General features: G+C 40.0%; 1 protein-coding gene across 40 annotated transcripts in view; it reads left to right on the top strand.

The window, feature by feature from the left end:
* The window catches only part of PHF20 (PHD finger protein 20), a 65,633-nt gene that overhangs the window by 10,996 nt on the left and 37,624 nt on the right, over positions 1–17,013 (top strand). For 13 of the 40 annotated variants that reach the window (XM_040650854.2, XM_040650848.2, XM_015296265.4 and 10 more), the window contains 8 exons: positions 131–245; positions 6,300–6,471; positions 6,688–6,772; positions 7,520–7,599; positions 10,593–10,977; positions 11,341–11,448; positions 12,009–12,185; positions 12,986–13,159. In XM_040650854.2, the coding sequence (XP_040506788.1) occupies positions 163–245; positions 6,300–6,471; positions 6,688–6,772; positions 7,520–7,599; positions 10,593–10,977; positions 11,341–11,448; positions 12,009–12,185; positions 12,986–13,159 (1,264 nt within the window). In that variant the 5' untranslated portion in view covers positions 131–162. Of the gene's footprint in view, positions 1–130; positions 246–5,059; positions 5,116–6,299; positions 6,472–6,687; positions 6,773–7,519; positions 7,600–10,592; positions 10,978–11,340; positions 11,449–12,008; positions 12,186–12,985; positions 13,160–17,013 lie in introns of all 40 variants that reach the window. The other 27 variants (XM_040650857.2, XM_040650844.2, XM_040650845.2 and 24 more) reach the window with 11 other exon arrangements.

Genomic DNA, 17,013 nt, shown 5'->3' with positions numbered 1-17,013 from the left:
ACTGCCCTCATTACTTCCTGTGAACAAGAAATACTAAGGTCCCTTAACATCTAGGTTTTGGGGGTTATGGTGCATAAGCTTATTTTGTATGTGTCTTGATTAGTGATTGATATTTAATTGCATTTTTCAGGGGAATAAAATCAGCAGTGTTGATATTACAAAATGACAAAACATCCTCCGAATAGAAGAGGGATCAACTTTGAGGTGGGAGCCCAGTTGGAAGCCCGTGACAGATTAAAAAACTGGTATTTTTTTTCAAAAACATTCATATTATATTAACTCTAAGTCTTTAATATCTTAAACATTTTATATTGATACCGTATTTAGAGTCCTTGTCATTGGTTTGTAGGAAATTAGTTAATTTCTAGAAGTTTATATACCAGTGCTTGAAATGGGCAATGCTTGCTGATGTGTTGTGCTGGCATTTCTAGAAGTGTGCTCGTGCTGTGTGTGTCTGGGAAGCAGGGCTGCACGCACCTAGCGGGGCTTTGTGCTCACATGGGGAAGTCTGTGCTAGATACAGCTGATAGTGTAGGCCCTGTGAGGAGATGAGTCCTTTGGAGTACAGGATACCCAGGGTCCTCAGTGCTTCCTTTCCCATTGCTGTTTATAATTTGTAGACTTCAAAGTCTGAAATTGTTCCAGCCTGCCCTCACGTGGGGGCCGTCAGCTGCCAGGGTACTGAGTGGGAAAACGCCCTGATTAAGAAATTTGCTGTGGAGTTTGTCTTGCAGATTTGAGTTTTGAGGAAGATTTTTTTTTTTTTTTTTGTCAACTACCACAGGAAGTGGAGAAAGGGCCTGAAAGTCACCTCAGGCCAACTTGGAGTCAACTTCAAGCCTTCTTACTCTGGCTTAGGAAATAATGCTCATAACTGAAAATTGCTAGAGTCGAAGGCTGCTTAAATACTTTGTGTTTTTTGTTAGTGCCTTAAGATATCTTCTCTCTACAGAAATCAGTAGTTAGTTAAATTTTTATTTGAGAGTCACTGGGTTTGGCATAACTGAATATCAGGCGCTGGAACACGCAGGCGGGATAAGCATGCAGAAGTGACTGTTCAAAGCGTCCGGGCATCCCAGAAGGATTGAGTGCTGCCCTAGAGACATTCAGAACTTGCTCCAGAATGTATCAGTCACGTGTAGAATATCTGTTTATGCATACAGGGAGATTGGAATTGTTTAAAAATGAGTAAGCATAGCTCCTCATGGAAAGAACATGAAGCACAAACACTATGTTGTTCTTGGATTTTATTGCCTTTCCTGTGTGACAGAGATGTGTAAGTAGGGCATCAGTCCAGATCTGCATGATGTATCTTTTGTGTTCTGTTTATACAAGAAACAATGGTAACATCTGCAAAAAAAAGACTTCTAAGCCTATGTGCTGTGTAGGCCTAGTAGAGGTATAATTTAGTACAGATAGACTCATGGCTACCCATGTGGCATGTTCGTGCCTCAGGCTATGAGTACATAGCTGTTAATGTTGAGAAACTTGGTGGACTGAGATGGAATTCAATACCTGCTACTTTCCATACGTTCCTTAGCTTAAATTTAGTTCTAGACTTGTAATATATCCAAAATTCAAGCTCTCCTGATTTTTTTTTAATGACCTGTTTTGTGCACTGTGTTCTGCAGCTCTTTGACCTCATAATATAGTTATTGGTTCTTCAGTTCTGAATATTTTCATCTGTTTGTTGAGCTCCTGAAACCTGGGTCAGAAAGTCCATCTTTCCCTGAGTGATGATCTCTGGATATTCAAGGGTTCTGTACCAGAACCTGTAAGGTTGGGGGGCTTAATTAGCAATGTTAGTAGTGACAGACAGGGGACCTTGTCTATCCCATTCTCAGAAGGTATGGATTTGTAGAGGAAGACGGACTGTTCTTCAGTACTTTCATATGCCACTGAGTCAACAGAATTGTTCTGTGGTATGGCTACAATGCTCTCCTTTTATGTGGATGCAAAACTTCTCCATTTCCTCATGCTTGTTCTTCTCATTCTAAACCTTCAGAGGTCCTGGCTTTACTTGTGTGTAGATTTTGGTATTTTTCTTACCTAGAAATTAGATAGAAGTCACTTCTTTGGATGGAGGGCTGGCCTTGACTTCTGTGCTCAGTACCAAACACACCAATCAGTTGGTGGGCCATTATTGCTTTCAGCAGAGCTTTGGAAAGTTGTTCATCTTGGAGCCCCATTTACATGCCCTCGTGGCAGTGGCTTGTGCCCTGCACTGCAGGTTCTGCTTGTTCAGTGTCTGCATGTTTGAATGATGCCAACCTTCCAGCCATGCCAGCAGAGGAGTCAGTGCAACAGCTGCTCTTTGCCAAAGTGTGAAGTGAATGTTGCATCTTTTAGAGGAAACGAAATCCCTTACCAAAGGTTGCTTTGCTGTGTCTTCGCTCATAATATATTGAGCATACACTTCAATTCCTGATGGAGTTGTCTGCATAAGCTCCTGGATTTCAACTCCGGGGAGCACAGTGGATACTTGAGATGCTTGTTTTAGATGCTTTTGTTTGGTTTATTAAGACTTGTCTGACACATGAAGCATGTCATGAAAGGCCTCTGATAGCGTGTGCTGACCTGGGGACATTGAAGGGGAAGAGTTGTGTCCATCATACAGTGCCTCTTGGTATGCACAGTGCTGGAGTTCTGAGGATGGGAGAAGGGACTGCCCTGGTGGTGCAGCCCTGACCCAGGAAGACTGGCTGTGGTGACTCTACTGCGCATACCTTTCTACTGCATTGAATTTTTGATGGTTTTGGTGTGGGTGTTTTTTTTTTTTTTTTTTTTTGCAATTGTGAAGTGCAGTTTTGCACTCTTGATGCTTTTTTTTCTGAATCATTTAAAGTCTTCACTGCTGGCTAGCTGCAGATACTGCTTCTTAATGAAAAGAGGATGAATATGCTGCTTACCTCCAGTAGACAGATGGTGACATCTTTTGTTTCCATACTTTAATGATTTCATGTTCATCCATCTGTAGTGCAGGTAAAGTAGATAGGAAGAAACTTGATTATAGTCAAGGTTCTTGAGTATCGATACCAAGGTTAGTCTTGTAATGAGTGTTGTACTGCTGTGTTATGGCAAAGATTGTCAGTGTCATGAGTGTAGTTGCTCACGCTGTCAGGGCTTTGTTCCGGTGCTGAAAACATGCAAATTCATAGTTATTGCCTTTCACAGTGTTGCTCCTCCTGGAGGTTTCCAGTCCTCTCAGAATTGCCTTCCTAGCTCCAGGAGAAAAGGGGTGTTGTATGTAGGAAAAGAAAAGGGAGTTAGACTAGTCCAGGCTTTAGAGAGGGGAACTCCTTCAGTCATCACTGTCTCGTGGAATTTCTAGATACTCATTTCTTCACAGAAAAGGGGACAGGATTGTGCTTGTCTCTACAGGAAACCTCCCTTCACGTGGTTTGCTGTGCTCTGACAGCTGTAGTTTGAGGTTGCCAGTTGCTGTTAATCTGGACTGTTGAGAGTTGTGCTGTTGAAGTCTTCAGTTGTTGCTTGGGTTCTTAGGGAAATTAATTGCCACTGTTTGTGACTCTCAGAAATTTCCCCTTATTATTTATCTAACTCGCTAGGCATAAGGCCTTGGAAGATGAAGAATCACCATTCCTTTCAGATTGAGATGGAAGGCTGTTTGTTTCATCTGGCTCTTCAGCATGTTAGATAAACGTTCAGATCAACCTCAGCTGAGGATCTCATACTCCAAATCAGTTATGTGTTCTGAAAGCCCATGGAGCCAGCTTAATTCTTCCTTCATGGTCTGGTGGAGGATGGACCACACGTGGGCTCATGGCATCCTGTGTTCTTTTCATATCCCTTAGGCCGGGCTTCAGTTCTCTTGCTTTTTACTTCACAAAACTTTCCAGTGTGTTTTCTTGATAAACAAACTTGAATTCCTTAGATTACCTCAATCCCATGACATGTGTGCTTGCATGGATATCCTGTGTTACCTTCTGTGTAGATCTGTGAGGGCATGTGCATACTGATGTGGTGTGCTTGCTCAAGGCTCTGAAGGACGGGTTAAATACTGGAGGAAGGATGCCCACACTGTCAACTTGTGCTCAGTGCTGTTGAGAGCCTGGAAACCTTTTGTCTTCACTTTCAAGTTGGCAGGCACGAGACAGCACTATGCTGCTTTGTATCTGAGAGGAAGTTCATACCGGAGAGGCATTGAAGTTTCTGACTGGATGTAATATAGCTTCTGACAGGTTCTGTTCCAATCAAGCACTGAGCATCTGTTTGCCAATGATGATTGCTTCAGTAAGGGAGGACTAGTTCATACTGCAGTGTGTTAGCCAGGAGCTGCCTGAGAGCTCCGGTTCACTCACCTCTTGACCAGGCTGAAATGGGGTCTTGCTGTCAGGTATGGCTTTTGCTGCGCTTGTTGATGGATCAGCACATCTCCCACCATCAGGGAGCCTTCAGAAGGGGAGGTGAGCTAGGTGTGGATGATACTGGTGCATGCTTCTGGGGTGATGATTCTTGTGATGAAGTCTCAAGTTTCTTCTTTCCCTGTATGAAGAAGGAAGCAGTCTTGGCTGAGTGGTTTATTTGCTCTTGCCACTTGGGCATGTCTCCTCTGCAGGAGAAAATCAGTGAATTGAGTGTATTTCCCAGGGATGTGCATCTTTGTGGAACACATTGTTAGCTTTGTGCTGAGTCAGTTCTTGGTCATCTTTATCAGTGTCCTCTTTGAGAGTCTGGATGCAGTCCTGATGGCAAGAACTTGCTTCTGCTGGCTTCTCCTTGAGAGGAGCTGGGAATTCCTGCCCCGGTTTCTGCTGTTCTGTGCAGGGAGCTGTGTACTGATTGTTGTCATTGTTTGTTCTGAGTACTGTGCAGTTCCTGAGATACTGAAGAGTAAACCACCTCTGAAAGAACCACATTATGTGTGGAAAGACTGCAGATCTTTCCTCCTTGTGATCCCATGCAGAGCAATTTGGGGATTACCTAAATACAACAAATGGTGACCATCACACACGCAAATAATCACATCCTAGGAAAGAAGGAGTTAAGATGTCCCTACCATAAATATATCCCATCTGTCTTTCTCTCTCCTCCACAGCCTGTGCTGCACGTGTTCTGATAATATACTGGGATGAACTAATGGCATAGCTTGAGGTATGTGGCATTGAGAATTAGGCAGGTCTTTGGTTGCAGTGTAAGGCTTTGGCATGGAGTATTTGTAGCTCTTTATTAACAAGTTGTGAATTGATGTGACCCATATATTCTGAAGAATTTCAGTTGTAGATAACCTTTCTTTTAATCTATGTAAGATTGTATAAAATAATTCTTTGCATTTCTTTTATGTATGAATTCTTTCTTTTTATAGCTTTATTTCTAGCATCAGGATTAATCTTTTTTTTTTTCTCTGCACCTCCCCCTTGTTCTGCTTTCTTAAGTGTGATTTGTCAAGTAAAGAATACTTGTGGATTTGAGTTTTTCCTTTAGGCATTTGTTCTGCAATTCACTGGGGTCTTGTTTTAATTCCAGGTGACTGTAAACACTGACAAGTGAGTGTTTTCTCCTGCTGCTATTATGGCAGAGGGGGAAATATCAGTACTTGGGATGTTATCTTCAGCTGAAATAGCGAAATATGCTGTGATTCTGAAATATGTGCTTAAGTGACAAATTACCAATGCAATTAAAGAATTAAGGTCTTCCTGGTTAGAAACAGATGAGTCTGACTTTTCTCTGATTCCTGTACTTTTAATGTACCATGCGCTTTGTATTTGAAAGTCTTAGGACTCTGAAGATGGATTTTAACTTTAAGAATCTAAAACTCAATTTGAGTTTAGCATCTCTGCTAGAATTCTAAACTGAACAGATGACCTCTGAGACATGTTGATGGGCATGTCTGAGGGAAGTGATGTGTTGAATTCCAAATGTTGCTCTTAGTAAGAGAGAGCTGAAGCTATCAGTTCTGTGTACATGTAAAATTTCTAGGGATGGGGAAGGCTTTTGTTTTACTGATCTCTAGCTGGTTTTTCTACCCCAGGCTGAAACTCTTCAGTTGTTTCCTCTTTCCGTCTTTGTCTTTGTTCAGTGTTGGGATTCATTCTGTACTGAGCTCCAAGTCATCTGTAGCATCTTAATTGCTTATACAAGTGATGTGTCAAATAGTACTAAGACTGTAGAAACTAACGCATTTTAGATAAGGTGACATGGATCCTCCATCACAGCAGATCAAGCAGTCTTCAGCTGTTTTGCTTTTGATCATGCAGAAGGCCATCTGCGTATAGTGCTTTGTAGTGCAGTTAGAGTAAACCTCTTAACTGAAGTATTCTAATCTACCTCTTCTCCAGGTATCCAGCTCACATTGAAGAAATTGATTATGAGGAAGGAAAAGTACTTATCCATTTCAAACGGTGGAACCACAGATATGATGAATGGTTTTGTTGGGACAGTCCTTATTTACGTCCTTTAGAAAAAATACAGTTAAGAAAAGAAGGATTACATGAGGAAGAAGGGTGTGCAGTAAGTAGAAAATAAAGGATGTTTGAGCACATAAAACTATTGAATGTGCAGTTGACCTTCATAACCGTTAAACCGCTTCACTGTTGCTTCATTGCCTGCTGTATAAGTTTTATGAGTTATTTTTAAATACTGGAAAGCTACACATTCTGATGTTTTAAGGAAGTGGTATATTTCTGTATTTCTCAGATGAAAATGCTTTTAAATATTGTCTTGTAGGGTTTTCATATAAATGATCAGGTGTTGGCATGCTGGTCTGACTGTCGCTTCTATCCAGCCAAAGTTACTTCTGTTAACAAGGATGGTAAGGAGTGACTACTTTCTTTTTTTTTTTTTAGTGTGTTTGTTAGTAATGTATTTGTAATTGTGTTTGAGCCTTTTTGCGTAGTTGGAGAGAGTATAGCAGACTGAAAGCAAGTGTGAGAAATTTCTATGAATTGCATATCTTAATCTTCCATCAACTCTTTTAACTTAGCCTTTCATCCTTTCTATGAGATAAGAATCTCCTGGGATATCCAGTCAGTAATTGCTATAAGTATGTACTCAAGGGAAGTTGTTTCTTAAATTTACTATCAAGGGATGTGTGTAGTTGCAGTAAACCTAGTGTTAAAGCTGCAAAAACTCTTTGAAAATAGAGAATCTTGAGAGCACAACCATGCTTCTTTTTGAGCATCCATAAGTAAGGATTTGTTCTTGCGCTGTGCTTTCTTTACATGGAGTATATGTTGTAAGATCAGGGAGAAGATATGACCTTTAATAATCCTGTGGACTATTCTACTCAGTGTTTTGGAGTTTTCTGACAAAGTGTATTTAAAGACAAACTCTTAAGTCTAGGCATGTAGATGTTTTTTGTGCTTACTGTAATTTTTTTTTTTATTTCATTTTTCCTATTTTTCCTTTATCTATCCTGGGAAATAACTTCTGAACTTTCTAACAAATGTGGCAAAGCAGCTCTTATGTAGAGCTAAGTATGCAGCTTTGTCATTGGAGCTCTGGTACTCTGTGAAATCCCTTTCAATCTTTAAACTTATACTTTGTTTTCAAACTTTAGGTACATACACTGTGAAATTTTATGATGGTGTAGTTCAGACTGTCAAAAACATTCATGTCAAAGCTTTTTCCAAAGATCAGGTAAGTAGTGTGTTCATGCTGCTAGTACATTCTAAAATTGATAGTTAGGTTTGCTGAATTATAAAAAATAAGTAAAACTTCTCTAATGCTAAACTACAGTACATTTGAGACGAAGTCCGTCAAAATGAAAAGGTGGTACAAATCTTCATGGCCTGTTTTATGAAGTTTTCAGGCTTGTGTTCTTATGAATATGCTTCTTGAGCTAAAGAAGTCATAGGCTTAGATTTTTTTTTTTTAAAGTATCATTGGAGGATTCAGATTTTACATACCAAAGCTAATGGTGGAGTATTGAAAAACCTGTTTGGTTGAGTCAGTGTTAGAGTTGTTTTTCATGATATGTGTGTGTACTTAAACAAGGGTTGAGAGCTATGAAGTGAACAGAGGTTTTTTTCTTTTCCAGAGTAACTACTAGATTGTCCCAGGACCTTTAGGGAAGTTCTCTAGTAGTTTCTGCCTTCTCTGCTTTTAGAACATAAACTTCATTAACACCCACGTTCTGTTCTTCTATGATTTGTCTCTTCCACCACCCTTTGCCTTCTCTGTTCTACACGTTCAAAATTCAGCTGACGTTGGAAAGCATTAGTGAGATGTCAGCATCTTGTCCTGCTCAAAGTGAGAAGACAGAACAACTGTTTTCTATTCAGTTTTCATGTGGACACTGAGGAAAGGATAACAAATTCTATTCTTGTGTGACTTGACTACTAAAGATTGTGATGTTTGAAGTGCTTTTAAGTACCTGCTTCAGAATAACTGTCATTTGAAGAATAGATCTGTTTGTGATCTTGCCACATATTTCTGTGGTGTTGCTCTAGCCTGTGTTTTTTGTTGTTGTTGTTGTTGTTTGAAAAAAGACACTGGATCCCTCACCAACTTGAATCTTAGAATTTGGGTTCAAGTGATGAATTACTGATAGACAGAAATCTAATCTCTCACTGTTTTGAAGAGGTGTGCTGTTCCTTGGAGGTCTGTAGGTATGTCTGCCAGGCTGGGAGGGAAAACCATTTCAGACTTGCCACAAAGTGCTCTTAATAGCTTTCAAAGGCTAGTAAATGTGCTTGGTTCAGGTTGCCTCATACTCAGAAGTGATCTACCAGAAGAATTTTCATTGCCATGAGAAACGTTTCTGCCTTTAATTTAATCTTAAACACATAAAAATGAACAATACTAAAAAATATTATATTTGTCATAAAAATATTCAAAATATTCTGTTTGTTTTCTTTCCTATGTAGAGCTCATCAGGTTTCCATATGGCTTTAGATGGATAAAATTCATTCTTTCCAAAACCTATTTAACCATTGACTAGGAGACTTTCTCTTAGGCTGGGAGATGGGTTATTCTACAGCGTAAAAATCACTTGTGATTGTGTAAAAAGCTTACTGGTAAAGGCTACTTAAAGACTCGGGCCTTGGGGAGCTCAGGAGCTTGCTTGTGGATGTAAATTCACAAGATGGATTCAGATGCAGCAGCAAGCTGACAGTGGAAGAAAAGAGCTCGTATTCTAGAGTAGGATAGCCATGAAGACAGTGGTTAAGAAAGCAAATGCTTTCTTTAATAATAGTATCCCTCTACAGAGGGAATAATGTGCACTATTGAACTGTCACAGTAAAATGCTTATGCACATGCTTAATGCAAATGCACAGTTATAGTATTTATTCAAGCTTTTAAAATGTTGGTAAAACTGAGAGACGATCCAAACTTGCTGGGTTTATGGTTCACCTTCTTAAGAACAATTCGATTCAGACAGTTTGTGCCTGTTGTGGTATACATCTGACAGCTCTGTGAGTAGCACGACTAATGAAACCCAGTGTTTGAGGATTGCTTTGCTGAATGTGAGGTGTTATGGGTTTGGGTGGTGTTTTTGTTTTGCTTTTTTTAACTGGTGTATGAGGCTTCTCCCACAGCTGTGGTATTCAAGGAATGTACTTTTTTTTCCCCATGATATCCGGTAAAAGTTGTGCTGAGGCACCAGTGCCTTTTCTTTGTGAGAGGATGAAAGGCTTGTTGTGCCTGACAGGGCTGTGGCTGGGAAGGAGTCTGATTGCTCATTGATGCTGCAAGTTACCAGGCAACACAGAGGGAAGGCAGTTAAACTGAAGGCAGTGTCAACATGCGATCAGATATAAATTATTAATCTAGAGTCAGAAGGCTTCTGTATCCTAGAGCTCTGCTGCTCTGAGGAAGCCTGTAGCAGGAGCATTGGAAGGAGGGGAAAACAAAGCTGGCATCTCTCCACCATGAACTGTTGGAATGAATTGTGACCACAAAATGGAAAGGCTGTTCAGTAGTGATGAATTGTAGATACGGGGATGTTCTTCCTGGTTTTCTGTTACTGTATAACCATGATGTAAAAATGAGACCATTTGAACCTTGTATCAGTAGCCTACTGCCCAGGGACTACTAAAGATTATGATGTTTAAAGTGCTTAGAGCGTATTGGCTTTATTTTTTAAACACAAGCAGAGGTTGTTTACACACTGCAGTTCTGTAGATGACTGCCTAGCACTTGTGATTAACAGTGATAGTAACTACCTAAATGCTTTTTTGTTTTGAGACACTTCTGTGGAAGGAAGAGGATGAGTTCTGCAGCCAGGTGATTGAGGTGTTTGCTCTTTCCTGTGCTCTTGGCTCCCACTTCTCCTGCAGTGCCCTGACCAAGCTCTAAGCAGCACCACTCAGGCTGACATAAAGCTGTGGAGTTGGTTCTGGGCACAACCTGTACGTGGGAACCAAGGCACAGCAAGTCTCCTATGCCATTGTGTTGTCAGAGGAATGAATCTGTTTTGCTGTCCTGTTAAAGCAGCATGCTTCTACTGCTTGGGCCTTTGAACAGATAAAGTGCCTTAAAGTCTTAAAATCTGAGGGGTTACTGTAGAGTATATGCTTTTATTCTTTGAAAAGTTGGAAAAAAATGCAGGTTTGCTAGATGCAAAGGTGAGGAATGACTTCAAGGTTGCAGCGACTTAATTTTCACGTGTCACTCTCTTTTTATTCTAGAATATTGTGGGTAATGCTAAGCCCAAAGAAAGAGGTAATGAAATTCCGTCATCTCCTGAAAAGCGGGAGAAATTTAAAGAACAGAGGAAAGCAACAGGTAATGCAAAGAAAGACAAGGATGAAAAGACATTAAAGACTGAAAAAAGGGTTAAGCAACCTGATAAAGAGGGGAAACTGATCGTTTCAGAAAAAGGCAAGGTCTCAGAGAAGAATATATCTAAGAATGGAAAAGAAGATAAGGAGAATATATCAGAGAATGATATGGAATATTCAATAGATACACAAATTGAGAAGAAGCCTGAGAATGACAATGTAAAGAGTCCACAGGAAAACGTAAAAGAAACAAAACGAAAACGTGGAAGGCCACCAATTACACCTCCAACAGGTATGTAGTTGAATTGAGATGTATATACCATGGTCAGAAACCTTTCAACTTAAAGAAACAGAAATGATGTTTTTCTCTTCACAAGTCTAAGCATCTAGAAATTTCTCAGTTTTTTCAGAACTTAAGGCTTGGTTTATGGCAACTGAAAGCATGCATGTTACTCACACATGGAGTTTTAATGCGTTGGTGTAAGATTGGATTTAGGCCAGTTATGTATGTCTGCAGGAGGATTATGTGCTAATACGTACAGGTGAAGCTGTTCATGAGGGCCTGGCATTTTAAGTTGCAAGACTTGTAAATTTACATTCTGATGCTTTCCAGCTTTATATCTAACCAAGTTCTGTTCTCTGTCTAAATATGTAGAGCCTGGTTCTCAGACACTGCAGCCCATAGCCTTGGAGTTGAGACGTCGGAAAATACCAAAAGGAGGTGAAGTTCCATCAAAGCGTCCCAGGATAGACAGAAACTTGTGTGAGTGTTTTTTGGTATTTAACTCTCACAGGATTTGTACATATGAGTTGAAGCTAAAGTGAAGAAAGAAAAAGTCTGTGGTCGTAAAGTTTAACTGTGATACGTGAAATAGAAAAACGTGCTGAATTTCATCTTAAATTGACTATTCATATGTAGTATCGTCATTCTGAAATTACCTCCTCGATCTGGAAGTCTCTGTTTGGATAGAGAAGCCACAAGCCCTCAAGAAGAGGCAGTGATTATATTGCCTCTGATACCCTAAAGGATTACAAAAACCTCAAAACAAAAATGGTTAAATAAAAAATCATTTAAAATCTGTTATCAAAATAAGTTATTGAGGCTTGTAAAATAAACTTTTCCTCTCCTTATTTATAACTGTTGAGATCACTGTAGCTTTTAGAGTGAGACCTAACCAGCAGGGATGTTTAGCTTTTACTATTAAACTGAGGTTTTTAAAAAACTACTTCAAAATGTCACTGGGAGGGAAAGCTTTGAAGTTGGCTCGTGAGTTATTCAGCAATCCTGTGCCTTCACAATAGCAGCAGATTTATCTGTTCTAGCTCAGGAAAAATTGAAGAACTCCTCAGATAACCATGAAAAAGACCAGATCAGGAGGCGATCTTCAAGACTCTCATCTGGTGTTAGCCATGAGATTTTAAATACAGATCATGTGGCAACTTCAACAGAAGTTCAGACTTTGAAAGACACAGTGTCTAACCCAAAGGAGTCTGAGAAGGGTAAGCAGCTTCCTGGTGTACTTTGAATTTATGGTGCTGTGCAAGTCTTAGTTGTTGCAAGCACTACACTTTCACTTTCGTAACTTGCAGGCTGTATATCTGCAGTTAAAACTTAATTTCAGTGTCTATGTAGAATAAACGCAAGGAAAGCTTGTTTCAATCTCTGCAACCTTTAATTGTTTTGGTTTTGAATCCTTCTCTGTCAGTAACCCTATTATTTACTTTGTTTACCTCCTATTCAGTAGGAGGATGAGTGGCTGATTTCAGTTGCCTTAAGAGGGAGAGCTCCACAGATTGTCAGAAGACTTGGAGGGAAAAGTTTCTGAAGAGGTGTGGATTAGCCTTGGGAAAATGAAGTTATCTTTTGATTCAAGAAATAATTTGTATACTAAATCTAAGGTTTAGTCCTTTTGAACACTAAAAACACTGAAGAGGGTGCTTTTTTCTTTCTTTTTTTTTTTTCCCCTCCTTGAACTACTGGGAGATGACACTCAGTTTCAGTACTGTGTGCTTCACTGCCTTTCCCTTTTGGGAAGCTCTGATAATGGTGTGAGTAGACCTATACCACTTATCTATAATGAACTAGTAGCCTGTATGTTGTTTTTTTTCCTTAACCCTCATAAATTTAGAAGGTAAATGCAGGGAGCTGTATTGTACAACGTTAATTTTGTGTTATTACAACAGCAAGAAGTCTGAACATGGATAGATGTTTGTCTTCGATGTGATGACCAAACACGTTGGTATTCTGGAATATTCTTTTGTGTGCATTTTACTCAATCAGAACTTTTCCTCCCTTCTAGTCCAGCTAGAAGTTCCTGTTGAATCTGACCAAAGTTTTGGTGAACAGGCGTCTCCTGGAAACGCATCACATAGCACGGTACTCAGTACGGATGCCAGTTTACAAGAAGAAAACAATGAAGACACTGAGTCTTCCTCTGTTACTGTCAGAACTGAAGAACCTGCTGCTGCTACAGGTTCAATTTTTGATTTTTGCATCTTAATATTTAATGCTTTTCTTGAGACAACTGGTGCCAGGTGCTTCATGCTTTTCAGTGTGACTAACAAATTATGCTTTCTTGTAATGCAAACTGCAGGTGAAAATGAAAATTTTTACTTATGCATTTAATTTTGATCTTGTGAAAGCATTGGAGGTTGACAGGAATGTTCCAAAAAACAGAAATCATACTTTTTAAATGTCTGGGTTTCATATTTTAACATGTGAATGGTGACGTTAATAGGAATACTTACTTCCAGGGTATTTTTGTCATTCAGGGTTAGGTCAGAGTAACGTGTTAAAAGAGCAGTTTCTCTTGCTATTGCTGTGCTGCAAGTGTGCAAGTGTGTCAGAGCTTTGATGCTTGGGAATCTCAACTGTGCATTTCTCTACCCTGATGTTTTGCCATCTGTTATACTTAAGCCCTAGAATGTTCAGAGTTTTTTTTTTTTTGTGCAGACATGAAATAAGCAGTGAAGTGTAATTTCTGTTGTTTCCTCATAGACTGAGGAGTGTATTTATCTGTCTTTTTCAAATGAAAAGTTCCTATGGAGACAGTAGGCTAAGCCCAAATGTGATTTATTTCTTGTAGCTTCAGTACTTTTATCTGAAGCTAAATAGCGAAACTTGAACTACAAATTCCCACATGTATGCTCTATCAGGAAAGCTTTAAATTAGATGGAACAGACCATTTATAGGGATTTAGGGTTGCTTAGCAATGCTAGAGTAACCTCTACATGTTGGCTTTCATCCTGATTTTTGTTCTTCCAGCTTTTTTTTTCCTCCTGCTTGCACGTCCTCATTCACCCACCTTGAGTAACTCTGCAAATGAAATGCCCTCTCCCTGTGCCCCTAGTAACAATTGCATGTAGGTCTGTAGTGAGGGGAGGAAGTAACCTCTTTTCCATTGCTCAGGTTTGATGTGTCAGTAGCCCTTTAAGCTATTTATGACTTAGAGCTCTTTTGATGTTTGTTTTTCCTCCTAAGCAGTGTGATGATGCATACGTCTGTATTGTAACTGTGGTATATCTGGAGTCTTGGTATCAGCTGGTATGTGTTGGACTACTTCGCTTGGTGCCATGATGTCTCATCACAGAGTTCTGGGGTTAGCAATCAGATGCAGTTTTAAAAAATGATGCCTCTTGTCAAGGGCTTCTGTTTTCTAACTGATACTCATGTAGCTTTTTGTAGAGTTATTGAAGTTAAGATATTGTAAAACTAGAAAATCCAAGAACTATTAAAACTGGGCTGTTGTCATAGCTGTGTGCTCATCTGCAGAGATGATTTCTTTTGAAGAGTTCTCTTGCATCTGAGTTCAGGGCTGATGTGGTGAGAGCTAGTACCTATTCAGCTGCAGGTGTTGGGTGACAGCAAACAAGCCATGTCTGCTAACTGTGAAAGAATAAATTGATAAAGTAGTCTTCACTGTGTTGTTTTTTTTGTTTTTTTTTTTTAAAGTTGTGTGTATTTGTTGCTAAGTGGGGAGTCTCATCTCCTTCCTGAATGATCTTAGAGAAATTGGTTGACAGATTTTGGGATTTAAGTTAAATAGTAGGAGGGTTTTTTTTTTCCTTTATTTCCTTTATGGTCAGCTTGAATTCATGGATGCAATTTACAATCACCTTGATATATTTGTCCCCCCTGAACTTGCATAAGATATGCTGGGGTGAGAGGCTGTGTTTTGTTGAGTAGAAAGTGGAGAAATTAATTGATTTGTACATTTGAAACTCTTCAGTGATACTTCAATCTTACAGTTTTAGCTTTGGAGAACCTTAACTTTGGCTGCAGGTAAATGGAGTAGGACTGCAGAGTAATGCTGCTGTGCAACTGGACTGCTGAGAGTTCAAGAATCTGTGATTTCATTGGATATTTTTTGCCATTATTACAACTTTCCTTTGTTTTTTTTTATTCTCTATGGTACTGAGCACTTGCAGCTTGGGTTTAAACTGGCAAGAATTCCAGGTGAGCGTGTAATTTGTGCCAGTGCGATTCAGGTGATGTGAACAAATAATGAGCTGACTTCATTGGATGCAGGAAGCAAAGCTGTGATATCACAACTTCTGGATCACATGAGTACCCAAAGCCTCCAGTATTGCTTGTATGCTTGGTAGCGCACTTGAGTGAGCTGGATTCTGGTCTGTTCAAGAGTACATGCTCGTACTGAATGTTGGCCCAAGGTTCAGGACTGGTGGTGGTGCCTGAAAAGGGTGGTACCTTTCTGAATGGGAGTTTTGTTCTGATTAATTGAAGTCCGCTCACTTAATGTTAGAAGCAACAGGCATGCACATGGGAGGACACAGAAACGTGCAGATTGAATGTTTTTATTGAGAAACTTGCTCAGGGTGTAAAGACTCGTTACCATAAGCTGCTGTAAAAGAAAATAACCTAGGTTTCTATTTTTAACTAACTCTTAAAATGTTCTTAAAGTGGTTTGTAGATGCAGTAATTTTGAAACCCCTGGATCCTGTTATGGATAGATCTGTTGTTACAAATCAGAGTTGTGCTTGCATTTGGCTGGGGCTCACTTTTGGCATCGTGTGGGTACACTGCACTGCAGGTGACCTGCCTGATGGGGGAACAGAAGTGCTTTGGCTTTCTCCTCATGTGAGCAGCAGCAGCAGTGTGTCAGGGATGTGCCATTGGATCCAAAAACATCTCTGAAAACTTCCAGCAGCATTCTGCGTGTTCTGGATTGCTGCTGAAGAACATGCAGCTGTGACAACAGCTGGTGTTGGGGGCCAATGGCTGGGTTAGCTTACTGTGCTGGGTGGTGATTGAGGAGCAGGAGAGACATCTCCCCAAGTACTAATAGTTGAATGTCAAGCTGTTACGTTCTCAGACTGGCAGCTGTGCTCAAGAGTTCTGGGGCTTGGAAAGGAAGCATGTTGTCAGAACAGCCAATGCGTGTGGGGGGAAAAAAACCCACAAAACTGAGTATCTGTTACGTGTGGCTCCCACAAAATAAAGTGTGGGAATTTAGGTGAATAATAACTTCAAATAGTGCAACCTTATAACTCTGTACTGTTTCTAGCCTTCAGCTCTTGATTGGAGTGTGATGGGAGCTGATTCTCTAAGAAAATACTACAAAACAAAATGAATAACCTTAATGTGTGGAGTTAGTGTTATTTTTGTGTGAGTGAGTGACAGAACCTGCTTTAACACGCATGCTGTATGGGAAGAGTGAGGTTGTTATCAGCAGTTTTTAAGGGTAAAAGCACTGTTTAGGGGTGTTTGCCCCTTCACTGATCAGCACAGGGTTCAAGATGTAGTAATTCCAATCACTTGTAACAGCGGGTACAATTTGTGGTGTTCATCTGCTTATGTTTTAAATGGTAATGTGTTCTTGCAGGGCAGCGTAGCATCACTTGCCAGAACTGAAGTTCCTTCTTTAGGCTTTTCCTCAAAATCCTGATTAATTTAATTATATGTGGTAGGGGATAAAAATCCTATTTGGCTGGTTTTTTGACTCCCCTGCTGTTTAGGGACTAGAACTGGTGACTTGGGATTTAGGTAAACAGGCCGTGTTTCAAATAAGGGGCCTGGAGCCTGTTGGCAGGTTCTTACAGCCAGGTAATTCACTGTTTCACAGGCCCAGAGGCACTCTGCAGCTGTTGGTGTGGCTTTACTCTTGCAAAGTGATTTGACTTTTGAGGTGAGCTGAATTGGCTTTCCACAGAGCGGTTATCATGTTTGTGTTTCCCAGAATTTAAGATGCCTTTTTATTTGCATAGACATGCATCAAGGATTTGATTTGCCTTGTACTTCCTATGTGTTTTTCTAATTTTGTCACTTTTGGCTTTGGGTTTCAGTTACAGAGAAGCTGAAAATACTTGT

Source organism: Gallus gallus, chromosome 20 (assembly GCF_016699485.2).
Source record: "Gallus gallus isolate bGalGal1 chromosome 20, bGalGal1.mat.broiler.GRCg7b, whole genome shotgun sequence".
In the NCBI taxonomy this organism is placed as follows: domain Eukaryota; kingdom Metazoa; phylum Chordata; class Aves; order Galliformes; family Phasianidae; genus Gallus; species Gallus gallus.
Note: the sequence above shows the minus strand (reverse complement) of the source record. Positions and strands in the feature narration are given on the sequence as shown.